This window comes from Brachionichthys hirsutus, chromosome 8 (assembly GCF_040956055.1).
Source record: "Brachionichthys hirsutus isolate HB-005 chromosome 8, CSIRO-AGI_Bhir_v1, whole genome shotgun sequence".
Classification (NCBI taxonomy): Eukaryota; Metazoa; Chordata; class Actinopteri; order Lophiiformes; family Brachionichthyidae; genus Brachionichthys; species Brachionichthys hirsutus.
Window position 1 is genome coordinate 6,252,791 of NC_090904.1, and position 17,703 is coordinate 6,270,493.

Below are 17,703 nucleotides of genomic sequence, written 5' to 3' on the forward strand. Positions count from 1 at the left end.
AGCTGATGTTGTTCCTCCACTTCCTGCTCTGCTGTCGGGTCCTTTTCAGTCGTGCCAAAGTGAAAACAGAAGAGGTGCTAATGGCAAACCTTTTAAAGTCAATTAAATGCTGGTGGCCACCTGCAGCGTGGCAGTTAATGCTGTCACAACACTGAGTAGTAACTGCATGTGTTGATGGGATTGTGCTAGTAGTGTCTATGCCTCCTATACTTTAAAATGAGGGGGGGGGGGGGGGGGGGGGCACCTCAATAAAACCGCTCAGAAACAGATCATTTGCTGGAGACACTTTACTCTGTAATTGTACCTTTACACATATTACGTATCATAAACTTAGACGTGATAGTTCTGCCTTTGGAAGGCTTCGTGTTCTTGATAGCATCCTTCTGTTTGAGGATTGTACATCATAGATGTACTCCGCTCGTACTGGCGTGCCACATCCCTTACGCGGACACCACGGTCAAGTTGATCGATCATTTCATGCTTCATCTCCATCGTCATCATGCGTCTTTTCGTCTTACTGCCACCCTTACCCCTCGCTTTCTTTGCATCCGCCACTTAACAGGAATGCACACAGATACAGCCAAAATCACGTAAGATGTGCAGGAGACGAGTACGGAAGGCGGTGAATACCTGAATTGAACGACTGACGTGCACTCGCAGCGTTTTAGCGCCAGTATCTGGAAATTGCTCGTGTCTCAAAGCAAAATTTATGCTCGCAGGTTTGCTCGCGTCTCCGACCACTCGTCTCCCAAAGCGCTCGTTTGTCGAGGTGTTGCTGTACTTTGGTTTGAAATGAACGCTTTCAATTTCAATGGTGTTCAACGGTTCACCATCTTTTCTCAAATCTCCATTCCATCTTTTGAATCCCTTTTTTTATTTTTCTCAGTATGACATCACTACCTGCATTGCCATTCTATCTCACCTTTTCAGTCTCAGCTCACTTTGTTACTTGTGCAGCAGAGAGAGAGAAAGAGAAAGAGAAAGAGAGAGAGAGAGGAGGGAAAGACGGCCTGATCAATGTTTTGCCTGCACACACCGAGAGTGGCAGCTTTCTGAATCAGAGTGATCGATGAGGCACAGAACATTCGCTCTGCCAGACTGCTGGGCCTTTGTGGATGGAGATTATTTCTAAAGTATTACAGGAGGCAGATGCTTGTCAGGAGATGCTCTCTGTCAAGGTTAGACTGCTTCAGCGTCGCCTGGTTCTCGCCGCCTCTCGTTTTCCATGTCACCATTAGGCTTTCTTCGTCTTCAAATTGGCTGCTCTATCTATTTTCCCACAATTTCTTTCTCACCTACAATGGATTCCTGGAACTTTACATATTCCACATTGGCCTTTCATATATAGTCTTTTATGTGTTTCTCGTACAAAAGATGTATTTATGTGGGGCCTTTTAGGCGAGATAAAAACCGCATATTACTGGGAAAATGAAAAAGCCATTTGGACTCCAAAGTGTAATTTCCTGACCAACTCATTTTTAAATGTGAAATCGGGCTGCTGCATGTTTGAAGCTTTCTCAAAAATCATTCTATTCCTTTCCAAGCAATTTAAACCAGCTGTTTTCATTCCGTGCCCTTCAGCATCGCTGTGAGTCTTGAAATATAATGGAAAGAATGGCCTTTGTGTACTTTTTTTGCTGGGTGATTGCGATATGTGTGTATTTATAAACATCATCAGTACATGATGTTTAAAAATGGATCATTGTGAGTTCTCTCACATCAGACTGATTAGACACGTTAGATTATTTTATTACGTTACCATTTCTTCACAGGATCTCGCAATAATTGTTAATCCATCAATTAAACCAATAAACCACATAAAGACAGGACAGTTTTCATTTTCAGTCTGGCTGTCATTTCTTACTATGTGGACCCATCGATTTCACAGGTCTAATTTAAGGACGTATTATGCCCCCTGTAGGCAAACAGCGTTTTTGTTTCTATCACATCTTGCACATTTTCAGCGAGACAATAAATAAATATATTAAAATCTTTCTACACTTTTTGATATTTGCCATGTTTATGTCACACATTGTCACTTAAGTCAATTAGCATCTTGGAAAACGGAGCAGGTTCTGTCCACATTTGACAGACATAGAAAGGAAAATAGAATTATTATAAAGTTTGCACCAAGTAAGATGAATTTGGCCTCCAGGCAAAATATCAAATTACTACCAAATCTTCAGACACTTTACCTTTCTTTCCCCAACATAATTCCATCATGTATTTATATTTGTGCGGGTACCACATTATGTTTCTGCCAGTCGCAGCACTTGTGAATGCTGGGCGTTATCCCCTTGTTGAGTATTCAGAGAATACTGAGGAGTGAGACTGTTTGAGGTCGAACTACAGCGGAGTGATCAAACATTTACACTGTTAACCAGATGCTGCATGCATTAACATACTAAACCTTCCAGAGAGCAAGGTGTGCGCCACATAATGATCTGCTTGATGCGCCAGTCGAAAGATATATTGACACTAAAAGTTTTTTTTTAATATAATTTCCTGCAAACGTACCAGATTAAATCTTAGCATCATTTAACTGCTATAATGGAGTCAAGATGTCGCCTGGCTGTTGAGAGATGGTACTGAGGAGAAGCGAAGTGAGAGGGATTAATTGTTCACCGAGGAGGAGATAGCATCAGATGTTTAAAAGCCGCCACAACTAATCCTGTCATTTCTTGGACTAGGATAATGAAAATGGAGGAACGATAGCTCTTGGAGAACTGGAATCTGTACGCTTATAAGAAGCACATTTGTGACTTCTAAATTCTTTAGATGCTCACGTTGTATCATTTTCTAGTGTTATTATGTAAATAAAAAGGATTTTGTTTTTCTATTATTTTTTCTATGGTTAATTGTATGACTATAATTGTATTGTTACATGTTTTATTACAGTATGAAAATGAACTTGCATGGACTCCACAGTGCATTTTGTGCTTATTGTATTTTGTTTATCTATTATAGGCAGAGAGAGAGAGAATGTATTTGAAACCCAAATACAAACAAGAACCCCATATTGACATCATACATTTGGTTATTTGCTCTGTGTCATTTGACCATACGTTAGTAGATGTATGATAAAAAGTGAGAAACATTTACTGCGATGAATCATGTGTGTCAAACTAATGTAATTTCATTCCGTACTTAAGTGAATGGGAACCCGCTTCCCGAAGGAAAGGAATCGGTCTAAAGACATATGGAACGCCTTTGAAATCAGCCGCCAGCAACATAATTAAGACAAAAAATGTTTATAGTAAGCAGCCTTAAACATGCAAATTAATCTGCTTGGTTCTTGAATCCGTGCCTGATATTCTACTCTCCATGTAGCGCTCTCTTCCTGTGCGACCCATACCTGCCGTTCCATTCAGCATCCCCTCCATCCTTCGGTCCCGCAGCGCTCCCATGTCACATCTGTCATAGGCGTTCAATCGCCGGTGTTGCTCTAGGCTTCAAATTTAATTTGGTTTCAATCTGCTGTAATTGCTTGGAGAGACGACGCTGTCTGCATGTTGTTCCTCTCTTACGTCTGTTGGAAAACCGGATCGGCGGTGCGAGTGCGTGCATGGAAGGATGTGACTGAAGGTGCGTACTCGTGTGCACATGTGTATAAATCCCAGACAATTGCCCGGCCAAGCGCTGTCAGTGATTCACTTTGTCATACACCAGCTGCTGTCAACGGACTCTCTGGCACTTTGACAAGGCTTTTGTCAGACACCCTAAGCTTTCTCTGTGTAGCAGAAAAGGAGAAGGGGGGGGGAATCTGCAAGACCACAAAATCCTTTTCTTTTTCGGGTAACGCATGATGGCTTTTTAGTCGAATAATAACCCAATGAAGTTTCATTATTCTGTCAGCGATCTAAAGTAAAAGGGAGGGTGATTGACATAAAGGGCAAAAAAAAATGGACATCAGAAAAAAAAAAGAACTGCCCTTGAAACACGGATGGTGCTGTGTCGCGGTGAGGAAAAAGCCTCCCCGATAGTCGTATTTTTCTTTCACCTTTTTTTTCTGATCATGGCCAGCGCTCCCCATCTATATGCGGCATCTGAGATGCGATGATGAGTTTGGCTGTTCAATGTGATTGTTGTCATCTCTGTTTTATCACACTTTGTTTTCTGTGGCAATACGGAATCTTCTGTTGAGATGTGTTTCAAATAACAGAGGGACTTAAGACATTTTACCTCCGCTTGTTTATTAACCTCGACTGTAGAGACTTTCGATCTCTGCCGGTTTGGAGAATGTCTGCTGAAGCCGAATGAAACTTGTAGAAAGACATGATTTGACTCCAAGTGTTGCTTGTTTCCAAGGAATTTGCAACAACTGTCACTGGATGTCTTTCAGCTCATTTTTTTCCAGCGGTTTGCTCCGGACATTTGGTGCGTCATCTTCTCTTTGGTCTCACGCGAGGCTGATGCAGGCTGATACACTAGCAGTAGTAATATAGCAACTTTCGGCCCCTCTGCTCTCTTGCTATGCTTGTGTTGTGCGCGTTGTCCCACTGATGCCAGTAACGGAAGGAAAGGTCGGCCAGCGGTTTGGGCACATCTGTGACTATCTGTCAAAGAATGGACTGCGAGCCCAGCAACCAGACGCTCGCATGTCACTGAGCCGATTCTGGCTTCATCGACACATTGCTCCACCTGCACACTCACCCCGAGCTCCGGCTGCCAGTGGAGTCCATGAAATGTGGCCACCTGATAAGCTCGGGCTGTCTGCAATATTCCCAGCAGTGACCTTGTTTGACCTTTAGGGCATTTACATTTGTGCTGGATTTGCGTGTCCTGACCCATTTGCACAAGTGTGCCAGTGAGGATGAGTTGCCGTAGGATGTTTAATTGAAATTAGAGTGGCAGTAGCTCTGGTGAAAACTAACTTTAAGTGCAATGGTCTTTGCTTCTTACTTGTGCTGATCAGTCTGTGAAGTTTAACAATCGAGATATGTTTAATTTCGACTGGAGTATCTCAAATATCAACAAACTGTGGCACAGGAGAGCATTTAGGTTGTTGTCATGATGATCTTTCAGCAGTCAGGGATGTTAAATTACCCCCTTTGCCTCTGTGACATTGCTTCTAACATCATCATAAACTGAAAGAAACACAGGCACTCATGATCAAGGTCGATAATGTTCACTGTAGTACTGAGGAACCATTCGGAGGGAGTTCAGCTGCTGCCTTATTGTTCCAGTCGCCTTTCTTTCCCAATTGAACACAGAAGCTTCTGCACAATGCTGGCAATCTGCAGGGGAAATGTGCCGCTTCTGTGGGACTGCGTGGAGGCTAGAAAGCTGCCGTTTGATTTTAAAAAGCTGCTGCTGTAGTTGGGTGACAGCTTGCATCTTCCTGATCCAGTCTCCGTGGAAACAGCCGAGAGGAGTCGGGAATGTGCTGCCATGAACGGGGGAAAGTGTTAACATTTACTATAGTGGAGGGGGGAAGATTATTGAGGGAGACGAGGCGGGGGGGCAGGGAGACACAATCAAAGGGAGGGATTATTTCAGCACACAGTACAATAGCACTACACACACAGCCTCGTCAAAGGGGCCTGCCACGGGTTGCTTTGGAACAAAGATGGAGTCTCCTGCACATCCGTGCAGATCCACTGTCAGAGTTGGTTAATAAGGACTACAATACCCAGCAGCCGGAGCAAACCACACAGGGACCTGGAATTAAGGGTCATTATTTCCCCTCATTATGGGGCATCATCATTGTTGCCACTCTGAAGAGAAGAACCTATTCTTACTTTTGCTGTCTTCCTCTTAGAGAAATGTGACGTTCTGTCGTTTCAGGCACTCCACTGGCAGGAATGTGTCATAATAAGAGACGAAAAACCATTTCACAATTTGACAAGCTTTTTCAACCAGCATCACTGACAACGTCTGGCCCATGTTAAGTTAGTTGAACTGTTTTGAAGTAGGCCTGTGACTGTGTTGGAATTAATATGGCATTAAGAGGGAGAAAGTTTGAGGGCGATAAATGAAGATGCAGCATGCGATGGCAGGATTAAACAGTCGCGTGAAGAGGGGAGATAAAAGGACGGGGAGAGAAATGAAAGGTGGTTGCGGAAGGCGGCGGAGGCGGCAAGACCGTGACGTGGAGTTAAAGTGAGTTTGCCTATGATGTTTGAAAATTCTGGAGTGCAAAGTCCCTCCATCTGTTATTGTGGGCCGGTTCTGACTCAGTGATTTCTATGATTGGCCTTAATCCCGGCCGAGTGGAGAAGACAGAATGAAGAGCTTAAAGCACACTGCTCTCATTCTGACAGGCTCCGCTGGCGGTGGCTGCTGCCACTGCTGCTGCTGCTGGGATCACTGGTACACTCAGTTTGCTGCCCCCTAATGGGCTAACTAGTGCATGACACTCTACAGCAGCGGTTCCCAATGCTTTCCCTGCCACGGACCGGTGTCATGCCGGGAAATTCTTTTTGCAGATGCTCTGTGCGATGTCTGATGATTCTGTCTTCACACATCTACCGACCAATCTGCCCTTTACGTTGTCTCAAGGTGAACACACCATGACTAATGATTAGACTTTCCCGAGATACCACATTAGATGTTTTAATGACAGCTGGACCCTTAAGAAACGTGTTCTATATTTAGACATCGTTTTCTACAATCGTCTTATAGTAATGATTGTCACTGTCCATAGCAGCTAATCGACGACAAATTCACTATGAGTCCTCTCTCACCAGGCTGGGCACTATAAAAAGGTTAAGTGACCACAGCAGAGTCATTTCACAGTCTTTTGGTCCCCAAGGTGACTTAGGCATTCCCAGAAACCGAGCTGAGGGGTCCTTTGGAGCATGCTGAGTACCGTGATTCAAGGCTGCAATCATATGTACAGATCGTGTCCTGCTTTCTCAAGTGCCCTCTCACTCAAACGCACACGTCGTAGCGCTGTTTTGGAGTGTCCATCCAAATCACACAGACGACTGTCTGGTTTATCGAGTGCCCTTTAAGGTAATACTCAGTGGAAGGGCCTAACTGGCTGCAGCAATCACACAGGCGGCCTGCCGTCAAGCTGGTGCTCGCCACAGCAGGACGTCGTCCGTCTCTCGTGTGCTGTCATTCCCCTACAAACCAGACGCCGTTGAGTCAATAAGCTGCTCCTGTCTGGATCAGACCAAACTGTAGGAATCTTCAAGGAGCCTGCCCCTTGCAGCTTTTCATGTCTCCCAACCTGCAGCGTTCTGGGAGTTCACAATAAGGAAATATGTTTGTTTATATGTCAGATTCCTCCGTGTGTCGTTTCAGGCCACAGACTCTATGGAGACCCTTCACATGCCACTATCCATTACAGAGCTTGACCTTGCCTGAAGGCTCCGTGACAAATTGCCCTGTATGTGATGCATTTTGTGTCAAGGTTGCGATGGCAGTAACGGTGGAGGGCTGTGCTCATGAATGTCAACTCTTCCGCCGTCTTTGTGCCCATGTCTTGTTGTGTTATTTTCTGTGTTGCGTGGGCCTGTACTGAGCTTATCTGTGCTGTACTGCACTGATCTCACTATGCTCATCCACTGCTCTAAGCTGCTTGGGCTCCAGCCACCAGCATAGATGATATATGCCTGCCCCCCCTCCTTCCCACATCTCTCACTCTGATTCATTGGCTGTTTTTGTTGCCCATCCATCTGGGCCAACACAGTGTGGAAGGAAGGACACATGAAGACACATGGCTCTTTTGGAGCTGAGGGACTGCATTAAGCTGCTAAGGAAGCAATAGGGTCTGAGAGAAATGGTATAGCCCACGGGGGGGGCAAACTCACTGAGCAATGGGGGGGGCTTGCTTTGCTGCATCAAACATCATGACAGACTAAGGGTTGGAAACTGTTTGCTGATACTTTTATGTCCTCAAAAAGAGGTTTTCATTTTCATAAATAATAACTTATCCCAATCATTCGGACAGTGGGATCATATGGCTTCAATTTGCTCTAATGTTTCTCATCTCTGGAAATGAATTGAGATTATTGTTTCTCATCTCTGGAAATGCATCGAGATTATTGTTTCGCTGCTCAGTGTTTATCCTTAATTGAAAAATGCAGCGCTGATATTTTACGAAGCGATTAGCAGTGCGGCTCTGTCCTGTAATAAGGCTGACCCTCTCTCTCAAAAAGCCACACAATTGCTGCCTTTTCTGAAGGACTCGTTGGTGATCATTTCAATGAGTTAATTACCCAAAATTTATCAAGACTTTACACAATGATGGGTCATAAATTAGGTCACATTTTGTATGTACTTTAAAGGAACATGCATAACCAACATATGACAATAGCCTGGTCTGATGTTCTGGGCCTTGTTTGTGGTTGCTTAGAGGAGGGGTATCAGCGGTGAGTCTGTGTGGCCATGGGTGTGCTGTTAGCAGAACTAGAAAAGTTTTTACTACCCTGGGACTTGAAGGCTGAGACTTGGGACAGGAAAAAGATCGCCCCCTAGAGGCTCGGCTAAATCTATATACGGAGGCAGGAGAAGGTCGAGTGTAGAGGTTGAAGAAAGATACTCTTTTATTTATTTTTTTGGCATATTTGTCACTTGGATGACTTTCAATATCCAGAAAATGTCTTCTTTGATAAGTCTGAGCTACCTTATCAAAAATGGTGTTTAGTTATGAAACAATGCGATGTAGTGGTGTTATCATGATATTAGCTTGAGATGGAGATATTAGGCCTGGTGTAATTCAGAACACTAAATGAGCAAAAGGAAAAACAAAAAACCAACAAACCATTCTGTCTCGTCTGTTTGTGTAGGGAATAAACATCCAAGAGAAGGAAATGGAAATGTATATTTGTTGGTGTCATGTAAGTTCCCATTGTCTGTACAAACACAATCATAGAAGCTTGTTATCTGTCTCTATGGATAATAAAGTCTAGTACTGAATGTTTGCACCCGTGCATCATTCTAAAACGAGTATGGTGTGCAGGTTTATACTTTTTCAAAACTGATGCATACAGTAGGACTTTTGAAGAATTATTTAAAACAAATATCTTAATCCTAAATCATGGTCAGCATACAGTGAGTACAATCATGTATTTTCATCTGTACGCTCAGGAGGCACAATGTGACAGCAGATAATGCTAAAGCTAAAGCATTACCATTGGCGCTGACGTCTGCTTCATATCTACAAGGGCAAATATTTCTTGTCTCTTTGGCAAGGAACAATTGTGCACAGCTGAAATATTAACTGCAAAGTTAAGATCGGTCGGTATGAATTTGGACTGGTTTGTGTGGTACTTTTCTTGAAGGTGGCCATTTTTGGATTCCACTGAATTTTCCTGTTAGTTTACAGCTATAGTAACCTTTTTTTTTTTTTTTTTAAACCAGTCTTACCATCATCTGCTTATCTCTTTCAGGTTCACGTGCCAACAGCCCAATACATAAATCAATGTCGTATTGACTTTCGCCACTCACACTGCTGTTTTTTTGTTTCCTCCTAGAAACTGGCCAGGGAGGCAGAGCTGCTTCAGAGGGAACATGTATGGCAAGACGGTGTGACGGTAAAGTAGGACACAAACGTCTCTCCCTCCTTCTCCGAGACCTCTTCTTTCTGTTATCCTTTCTCTTTCGGGCAGACTGGCTAATCTTCTGCCCAGTCTCTTTTTTCCACTTTCTTTCTTTTTTCACATTATTAATTTAGCTGTTTGCCCTATTTCACTTGGAATCCTTAAATGACAATGTGATCAGCATCACAGAGACAATAAAATGTAATTATATTCAAATGGGAAAAATGATGATACAAACAAATGCAGTCCTATAAGCGTGCGCCCACACTGTAATGGCTTCCATCTTGGGTTGTCATTTTCTTGATTTTCAGTATTATTTGAAAGCCTTCGCTTCTTTTCGTTTCACTGAAGGTTGAACGTTGCAATCTTTTGCAACTGGCTTATAAAGCATAAGAAATCTGCTGTTGAAATCTAAAGAAAGAAATGTTTTTTGCATTTCTGTAGCCTGCTCCTCTGATTCTCGAATTTGCAAATATTCTGATGCCCCAAAAACATGCATGAATATTGACGCGCACACACATATATAGCCTCACCCGTTAGATACACATCCACATTCCCTACTGTCATATCCTCTGTCTCCAGGGAGACGAGCTCTCTGTCATGGTACACTTCCCACAAATGGATTTTTAACCCAGTGCCTCCTGGGGGATATTTGAGAAAAAGCTTTAACTGATTTAAAACGAATAATTATGAGCCCTACTTCCCTACAACGTCCATTTTTATTCATGGCTGCTTACACTCTAAAGCTGTAGTCTTTTGCTGACTGGGGTGCTGCCTCTGACACCGCCGGTCCGAGGAAGGGGCTTGCATAGGCCAAAGGGGGGGTTAATCGCCTCCTTTCCCAGCTCTGATGTACCTCAATCGGACGTGTATCATGCATGAAGTGGAGCCAGTGTCACGGTGACCACACACAGCACACCTGTTCCAAAGGAGCTACATCCAATATGGCACCAATGCCTCCTCAAGTGGAAAAGCCAGCACTCCCGATAATCTGCCAACCCGGGCCAAAACCTATCCTCTATTTCTGCTGTTTCTTCCTCTTCCTGTTTCTGCCTCTGATTCTGTCCATGCACCATCCTTCCAGCCAGCATCTCCACCCCCCCCCCCCCCCCCCCCCCCCATCACAATCATGTAGACCACAGACATGGGCAAACTAAGGCCCGGGGGCCATATACGGCCCGTTAGGCTTTATAATACGGCCCGCCAAACTTGTCAAAATAATATCATTAAATAAAATGTTACTATAAACCTCATTCATTTTCCCTTTTTCCCTGTAATGCTACCTGTAAAAGGCCAAATCCTTTCATGTAATGGCTTTTACATGTCATTTATATTAGTTCACACAAACACTCCAGCCTGGCCCGGCCCCTCTGTCAAATTTTAGAACCCATTGTGGCCCGCGAGTCAAAAAGTTTGTCAACCCCTGATGTAGACTGTTTCTCATCCGCATGTGTCTTTAATCAGGCATGAAAACAGTTAATATATCATATTGTTGCAAATACTGCTAATGAATCCTAATGGCGCCTCTCTATTAATAATGTATTGGAGCTGATTTCATTTGCCTTTATAATCAGGCCAGGTAATGAATCTCAGCAGGGCGACTGTGAAACCATTAGAAAATCTCACAAATAGGTGGAGCGGGGGAGGAAAGGAGGAGGGGGGGGAGCGGTAGATATGTCACATGCTCACAAGAAGATTTTTCCTGTTTGTAGATTTTGCACTTTCCTAATTTCTCTTTGGGTGAGCACTCTCCTGACTGACACTCTAATTAGATTAGGGCTGCATGCTCTTTGGGCATATTAGGAGAAATGCATTGCATCCTGAACTAGAGGGTGGAGCAGTCTGTCAAGTAAAGAGAAAAGGTGTTTATGCAGTTTATGCATGGGAGACAGTGCATTTTGATAGAATTTATACATATGTGTGTGTCTGTGTGTCTGTGTGTTAGTTGGCAAGCTTATTTATTTGTATGTGTTTATTAATGGCCGGTTCTGTACCGCAGCCCATCTGCTCACCTCACCAAACTGGTGACATCATAGAAACTGAATGACATTCCTGTTCCTCACAGCGGCTCATCGCAGTTACTGTATCAATGAGAAGACATTATTCTCATTCTCTCTCTCTCTCTCTCTCTCTCTCACAGACACACACAGCACTGCAGAGAGGTTTTTCCGACCATCCTGACATTATGGATGTCAGAATGTTGATCATTCAGGATTTTAAATCCCTTGAAATGAAAGGGTGTGTGAGAGAGATATTAAATTGTTGGACACTGATTTCTCAAGGTCAGAAAGGCTTTCTGACACATTGCTATTTTGTCAGCAATACAGTCCTTTCAGTGCTTCGGTGCCTTGCTCAAGGGCACCTCGCCAGTGCTCAGGAGGTGAACTGACCCCTCATCAGCTACCAGTTCACACTCCAGACTTTGGTCCATGCTGGACTTGAACCGGCCACCCTCCTGTCCCCGAGCTACCGCCGCCTCAATAGCTGAAGTTGACTAATAGTCATTTTCTGACTTTTAGTTTTTAAAGTTGAAAATAAATTGATTAATTCATCTTCCTGACCGCCTTTTACCGGGTCGCGGGTCGTGCTGGAGCTTATCCCAGCAGTCAACGGGCGAGAGGCGGGGTACACCCAGGACAAGCCGCCAGTTCATCGCAGAGTTGAAAAGAAATGATTAGTTATTGTGTCTTTTAAGATTTGTCGAATTGAAAATTAATGCAATTCTATTATAGAAAAAATGATTAAAAACTGATCAAACCTCTAAAATGTAATGTAATACATGTGTAGGCATCATAGGGATTCTCGATGCCGATGTGGTTCAGTTTGTTTTACCATAACCTTTTTTTAATGAAGTACTTTAGAAGATTTACATTTTTGTGCTATAACCTATAAAACTGCAGCTGCTTCTTTAATGTCTACATGCAGTATAAAGTCACAGTAAATGCTGAGCTTTAGCTCAGGTCATGTGACGGTTCAGTGACAGTGATTAATGTTGCATCATAATGGGTTGTCTGCTACAGACAAATCTTCACAACAGAACAAATAATATCCTTTAAGAAATCGCTCTGTGGAAACGTGTGTAATATCCAATGATTGCACTTTTACTATCAGTGATAAATAGTTTTGTTTGAGAAGTAAGGCATTTCATATGTAAAAAAAAAAAACTAATCCAGTTTAGTTTGAATAAACATCACTGGTTCACATGACTATGACAGTTTCGTTGTCTCCTTCACATCCATGTTTGCATCTTCTCTAACTTCCCCAACTGATTTGATTTTCTACCCAGAAAGGTTTCATTTTCTCTCTAAGAATCTGTTTCTGTTTGAGCAGGATAAAGTTTCTTGGTGAAACTCACTTAAATCGTTTGTATCCTACATGCCCAGCAGCAAACAGTGACAACACTCAGAGGGAAAATGTTTCCTATAGGGAGAGCCTTTTCTTTCACTCTTAAGAAAGTAACTCTGAAAATCAAATTTGTATATAAAGAGATCTCTCCTCATGTCCTCCTTTCCTGTGTAGTGAAGGATGTAGCGATATATTTCTCTCAGGCTTTGCTACAGCTAGAATCCAAACCAAGTCTCAATTCTTCGAAGAACAAGTCCAAGCCAAAAATAATTTTGCTTCATAATGAATGTTCATCTGCGTGCTGTCATGTTATCCGGTCGGCCGAACACACTGCAGTGCTAGATCTGGCACATTCAAAGCATCTCCTCTATTATTAATACTCGTCAATCTTATGTATCTTTACCCAGAACTGCTGCTGATCAACAGTCAGCACTGAATATGAGATGTGTAATCTCTCCAATCTTCTGTGATGCTGCTAAATCACTAAGAGAGATTAAAAGATGACTTTGAGTCTCAGTAAATTGGCAACTTTTTAAAAATGATTCCAAAACCAAAAGAAAACAGAAAGCAGATTGTCTAAAATCAGCATCATTTTCTCGTGGTATGATCACCAATAGATCCTCGACTACACTGTCATCAATCAGCTGTCATTTTCTGATGATAGGGATGATGGCCGCTGTGTCTATAGCTGGAGGAGGGCTGACACGGAGCGCAACAAACCGGAGGCGAGAGAGACGAGGTTGGATGAAAGAAAGGACGGAGATTGGAGGAAGACGTGTACTTTCCATCAGATTGTGATATGGCAGCTGTTGTACGTTTGAAATGCATTAGTGCTAATAGCTGTGCTATTAGGGGAGAGAGAGAGAGGTACTCTGTTGATGGGCTGCCATGATGAAACCAAGGAGAGAGGGTGACAAAGAGAGTCACAGAGGAAGAGAGAGGTGTAGGCGTGCAAGCGAGTGACGGAAGAAGGTAAAGGAGACTGAAAAAAGGAGAAACAGAGATGGAGCCATCTTCCAGGCCATTTGCTGCAATCATCACTCTCTAATCAATCAAGCCTTTCATCATGGGCCAACAGAAGCTCTCCTTTTCCCTCCGCCTCTTTCTCTTCATCTACACTCAAGAGCCCACCTCCATGCACAACAGTAGTATTCCTATGACCTCTTTACTGCTCTCCACATATGTATGTGTAGATAATATTCATGCAGTGTATCGTCCACTGTGGTGAGCCCACCGTCACCGTTCCTAACCATCTCAGCTTTGTTCTCCCAGGCTTTAGGGATCAATGGTAGTTAGATTCAGGAAGTGTTTCATCCGTGTTTGCTGCACTAAATGCACATCAGGTCCTCTCGGCGGTGTAACATGACCTTGAGCGCCGTCGCTACTATAGGTAGGGTTGCAAGGGTTTGTTCACTTGACCGAATTCAGTTCCTCTCATAATGCCTCTCTTTGAGATAATTGGCCCTTCAGAGGAAATGAGTGAGAATCATTGTTTCGACTCACAGTCCGGCCCTCGGAGCCACCAACTCCATTAGCCACAGAATACATTAGTCTTACAAGAGCTGCCTCTGACAGATTCAAATTCAGACTCTGTTAGAAATAGACAGAAATGAAGAGACACCTCATCCTGGCTTTGTCACTTCTAACTTGACTCGCAATATGTTAATTTTCTGTCTTGTTGATTCTCTTGTTTAGCTTTGTTTGCCAAAGCCCAGTTTCCACCTCTGATTCCATTACCTAAAACTGCCACTGCTGGACTGTCTGTCCGCACATTTCAGTGTTTGCTATTTTTAATGTGTCCTGCTCTCTTTAGTTTGGGTTAGGTTTAGGGTTAATATTTTATTTATATAGCATTTTTTTGTTCTTTACACTGACCAACATGCTGTGCTAATTTTTTTCCACTGCATATTTCAAATTGAATATCTAATTTTAAGGATGGGTGCAGCTCTTCAAACGCAAAGTCCTGTCCTGTCTCTGCACCGCGACAAACTCAAAATGGTCTCCAGAGCAACCACCAGAGAGAGGGAGTTTGGAATATTGCTATGTGAGCTCTTTCTAAATTCACCGTTCTTATTTCAAACACAGATAAACACATTGTATAATCACAAATAAACTGCATCTATATTCATTGAGAGCAGGGTTCCTTTCTTTTGCTGCTTTATGGCTGGTCTGAGACCGAGTGCTTGCAGCCTGCTGAGCACGTAATGGAACTCATAAACAGTGTTATCGCTGAATCCTGAGCTTTGGAACGGACTTCCATCTGCTTGCCATTGGAAGGGAAAGAAATGAGGAGGGGCTATGTGTGGAGAAAATCTGACACGGTTTACAATTTAGCAGAGCCTCCTACCTATCAAACGTATCTGATGGTTTGGGCGGCTCAGCAGAAACTCAGTAGCATGCATCGGTAATGGATGCTAAAATGTGCACACAGCCGAGAGTCTGTGCCTGTGTGCTTGAAGTCACATTTTATCAATTGATCAGTTAGTAAAATACCAATAAGCATTTGACCTTCATCTCCCATCTCAAATGCAGCTCCCCGCCTCCTAGTGAGCGCCCCTCCCCTTCCCGTCTCACCTTCTGTCAGCTGCTGCTGCTCTGCTCACAGCCTCGATTGGGCTTCTGGTTGCTTTGGCGACCCAGGCTTTTGTTAATTTCATCTTCTTGATTTTTAGACCACCATAATTTGTTAAAGTGGTGCTCTAAAAGGTACAAATGTCCTCCTTCTTGTTTTTCCTTCCCCTCCGCCTCTTCTCTCTCGGCTGCCTGCTCGCCTGCTGCTCTACTCTCATTTGGTGAAGTCTAAGATGACTGAAAAAAAAAAAAGAAACACTGAAGTACAGGAAGAGTTCAAGAGAAATGCTGAGATATTGTTCAGGTGTGTCTGCAGGCGTTCGGTAGGCGTTCAGCTCTGCTGTGCGCTCAGCAGGAGCCTGGGTTGAGAGAGCAGCCCCATGTCTAAATCCCACCGATCGATCCCCCTGCCTCACTGGAGATGGCGATCAATAGTCAGAGAAATCCAGCATGCCACGCCGCAGACCTTGACTTTCTCATTTCAAAAAGTGATCAACACCCATGGAATGCTGTTTTCGATGCCCCTCTCGTCAGAGCAGGTTAATAAGTAGAGTAAACAAGGTACAAACACTCAAGATGACGTTTTCTGTATTTCTGTATTTTCACTTTTTATTTTGACATTTATTTTTCTCCAACTTTCGGTCTGTGATTTGTTTCGATTTGTTTACAGATGGAGCATTTATTTTATGGAAGGGGCATTTCATGTCTTTAAGTGTTTAGATATGGCAGGGATATATTTCCTTATAATAATAATAAATTGAATAAGACAGAAAAATGTCAGCATTTTTATTCTGAATTGAATATTTCAGCTTTTAAGCATCACCATGGAGTAGCTTCTTTCATACCTAGTCCCACAGGAATATCTGCAGAAGCCACTTATAAATAAAGATGTCTATTTTGTCTGAGGCGTCCCGTGCTTGAGTCTACCACAGCGTCCCAGGAAAAGGGGTGTGAAGCTTGGAGTGACAAGATGGCTACTCCTCGGCAGAGGACAGACACCTGCTCGGGTGTTTGTGTTTCCCTGCCGTATTCTGTCCCTGCTGTCAGTGCCTCTGTGCAGATATCTTAAATCAGACTGTTTTCTCATTTGAATGCTCACAGCAAGACATCTGATGGAAATGATTGCGGGATCAAAAATAACAGGCTTCCTTTGGTCGGTGCTGATTGTTGATTGGCCACCCTTTGTCAGCCTGTGTAGAGGCTTTCATGCACTTTCTGGACAAGTGGTGTAAAATGGGTGAAAGAAATATCAGTGAGATGCAAAGCTGTGCTAACCTTCTGGGAGGAAAGGAAACCTAGAAAGATTTCACTCAAATGGACGGTGCTCCAATGTCAAAGCGAGCTGCAATGTGGACCGGGGGGGGGGGGGGGGGGCATCTGTATCTCCTGATGCAGATGCCATAAACATGTGAAGCTATTCCATTGTCTCTATCAAATTCTTCCGGAATCAGATGAAATCATGGCCTCTTTATCGTGTTTGTCTTTATTTGGTGATACAGTACCTCCTTCCTACTTCTCCTCTGATTAGATTGGGGGCTTGTTTGGGAGGTGTTGGCATGCCCGTGTTATGTTGGATAGCCTTTTCATCTGCCACTCTGCCCATGGAGTGTTGTGATGCTATCAGCATTAAAACCTGCTCCTCAATAGAGATCTGTCAGCCAACAATGGAGAGCAGCATTACCCAGAGTGCAGCAGGACAAAGCATTCTCCCCTTATCATGGGATTGGAATATTCGCAGACCGTTTTAATGGCTGAAAGGAAGAGACAACATAGCAGAGATGGGAGAGAGAAAAGAGGAGGAGAAAGAAAGGGGGAAAAGTGGGGAAGATAGGGAAAGAAGAGAAAATAGGATTCCGTGACCTGCAGGATGTTTACAGAGACGTTTGAAGCGTTGAAATTGCAGAATCATGGGGGCATATTGGGGGCATGGAATATAACCACGCCGTATGCGACCCTAATATTTTTGAAATTACATACTTTTAATTTGACAATAATGAAGCTGACACTGTATCCACAACTGGTTTCCCTCTTTCTCCACTTCCTCCTCCTTTCTCCTATCTCTTGGGTTGCTGCCGGTCTTTGTCAGAGCCTTTGAAGTGAGTGAGCAGTTAGAGGAGAAAAAGAGTTCTCCATCTCAACATGAGCGGGATGCAGCTGAAATATGCACGGAGAGCGCCGTTGACTTCGCACTGAGTTTTCAGTGTGTGTTGGCGCTTTAATCTCGGGGCGTTTGTTTGTTGGCCTGCAAATGAACATCTGACGTGGAGCCACGCTTGGTCTCAGCAGCTCACTGCTT

At 43.5% G+C, this 17,703-nt stretch overlaps 2 protein-coding genes across 2 annotated transcripts in view; both read left to right on the forward strand.

Annotated features, from left to right (window-relative positions):
• LOC137898070 (twinfilin-2-like) overlaps nt 1-7,314 on the forward strand; it is a 10,214-nt gene extending 2,900 nt beyond the window's left edge. The window contains exon 4 of the mRNA XM_068742067.1: nt 7,252-7,314. Coding sequence (XP_068598168.1) covers nt 7,252-7,314 — 63 coding nt within the window. The remainder of the gene's footprint in view (nt 1-7,251) is intronic.
• A 52-nt stretch (nt 7,315-7,366) lies between these two features.
• Nucleotides 7,367-17,703, forward strand: part of cacna2d2a (calcium channel, voltage-dependent, alpha 2/delta subunit 2a) — a 58,795-nt gene continuing 48,458 nt past the window's right edge. Inside the window, exons 1-2 of the mRNA XM_068742069.1 lie at nt 7,367-7,372; nt 9,426-9,485. Coding sequence (XP_068598170.1) covers nt 7,367-7,372; nt 9,426-9,485 — 66 coding nt within the window. The remainder of the gene's footprint in view (nt 7,373-9,425; nt 9,486-17,703) is intronic.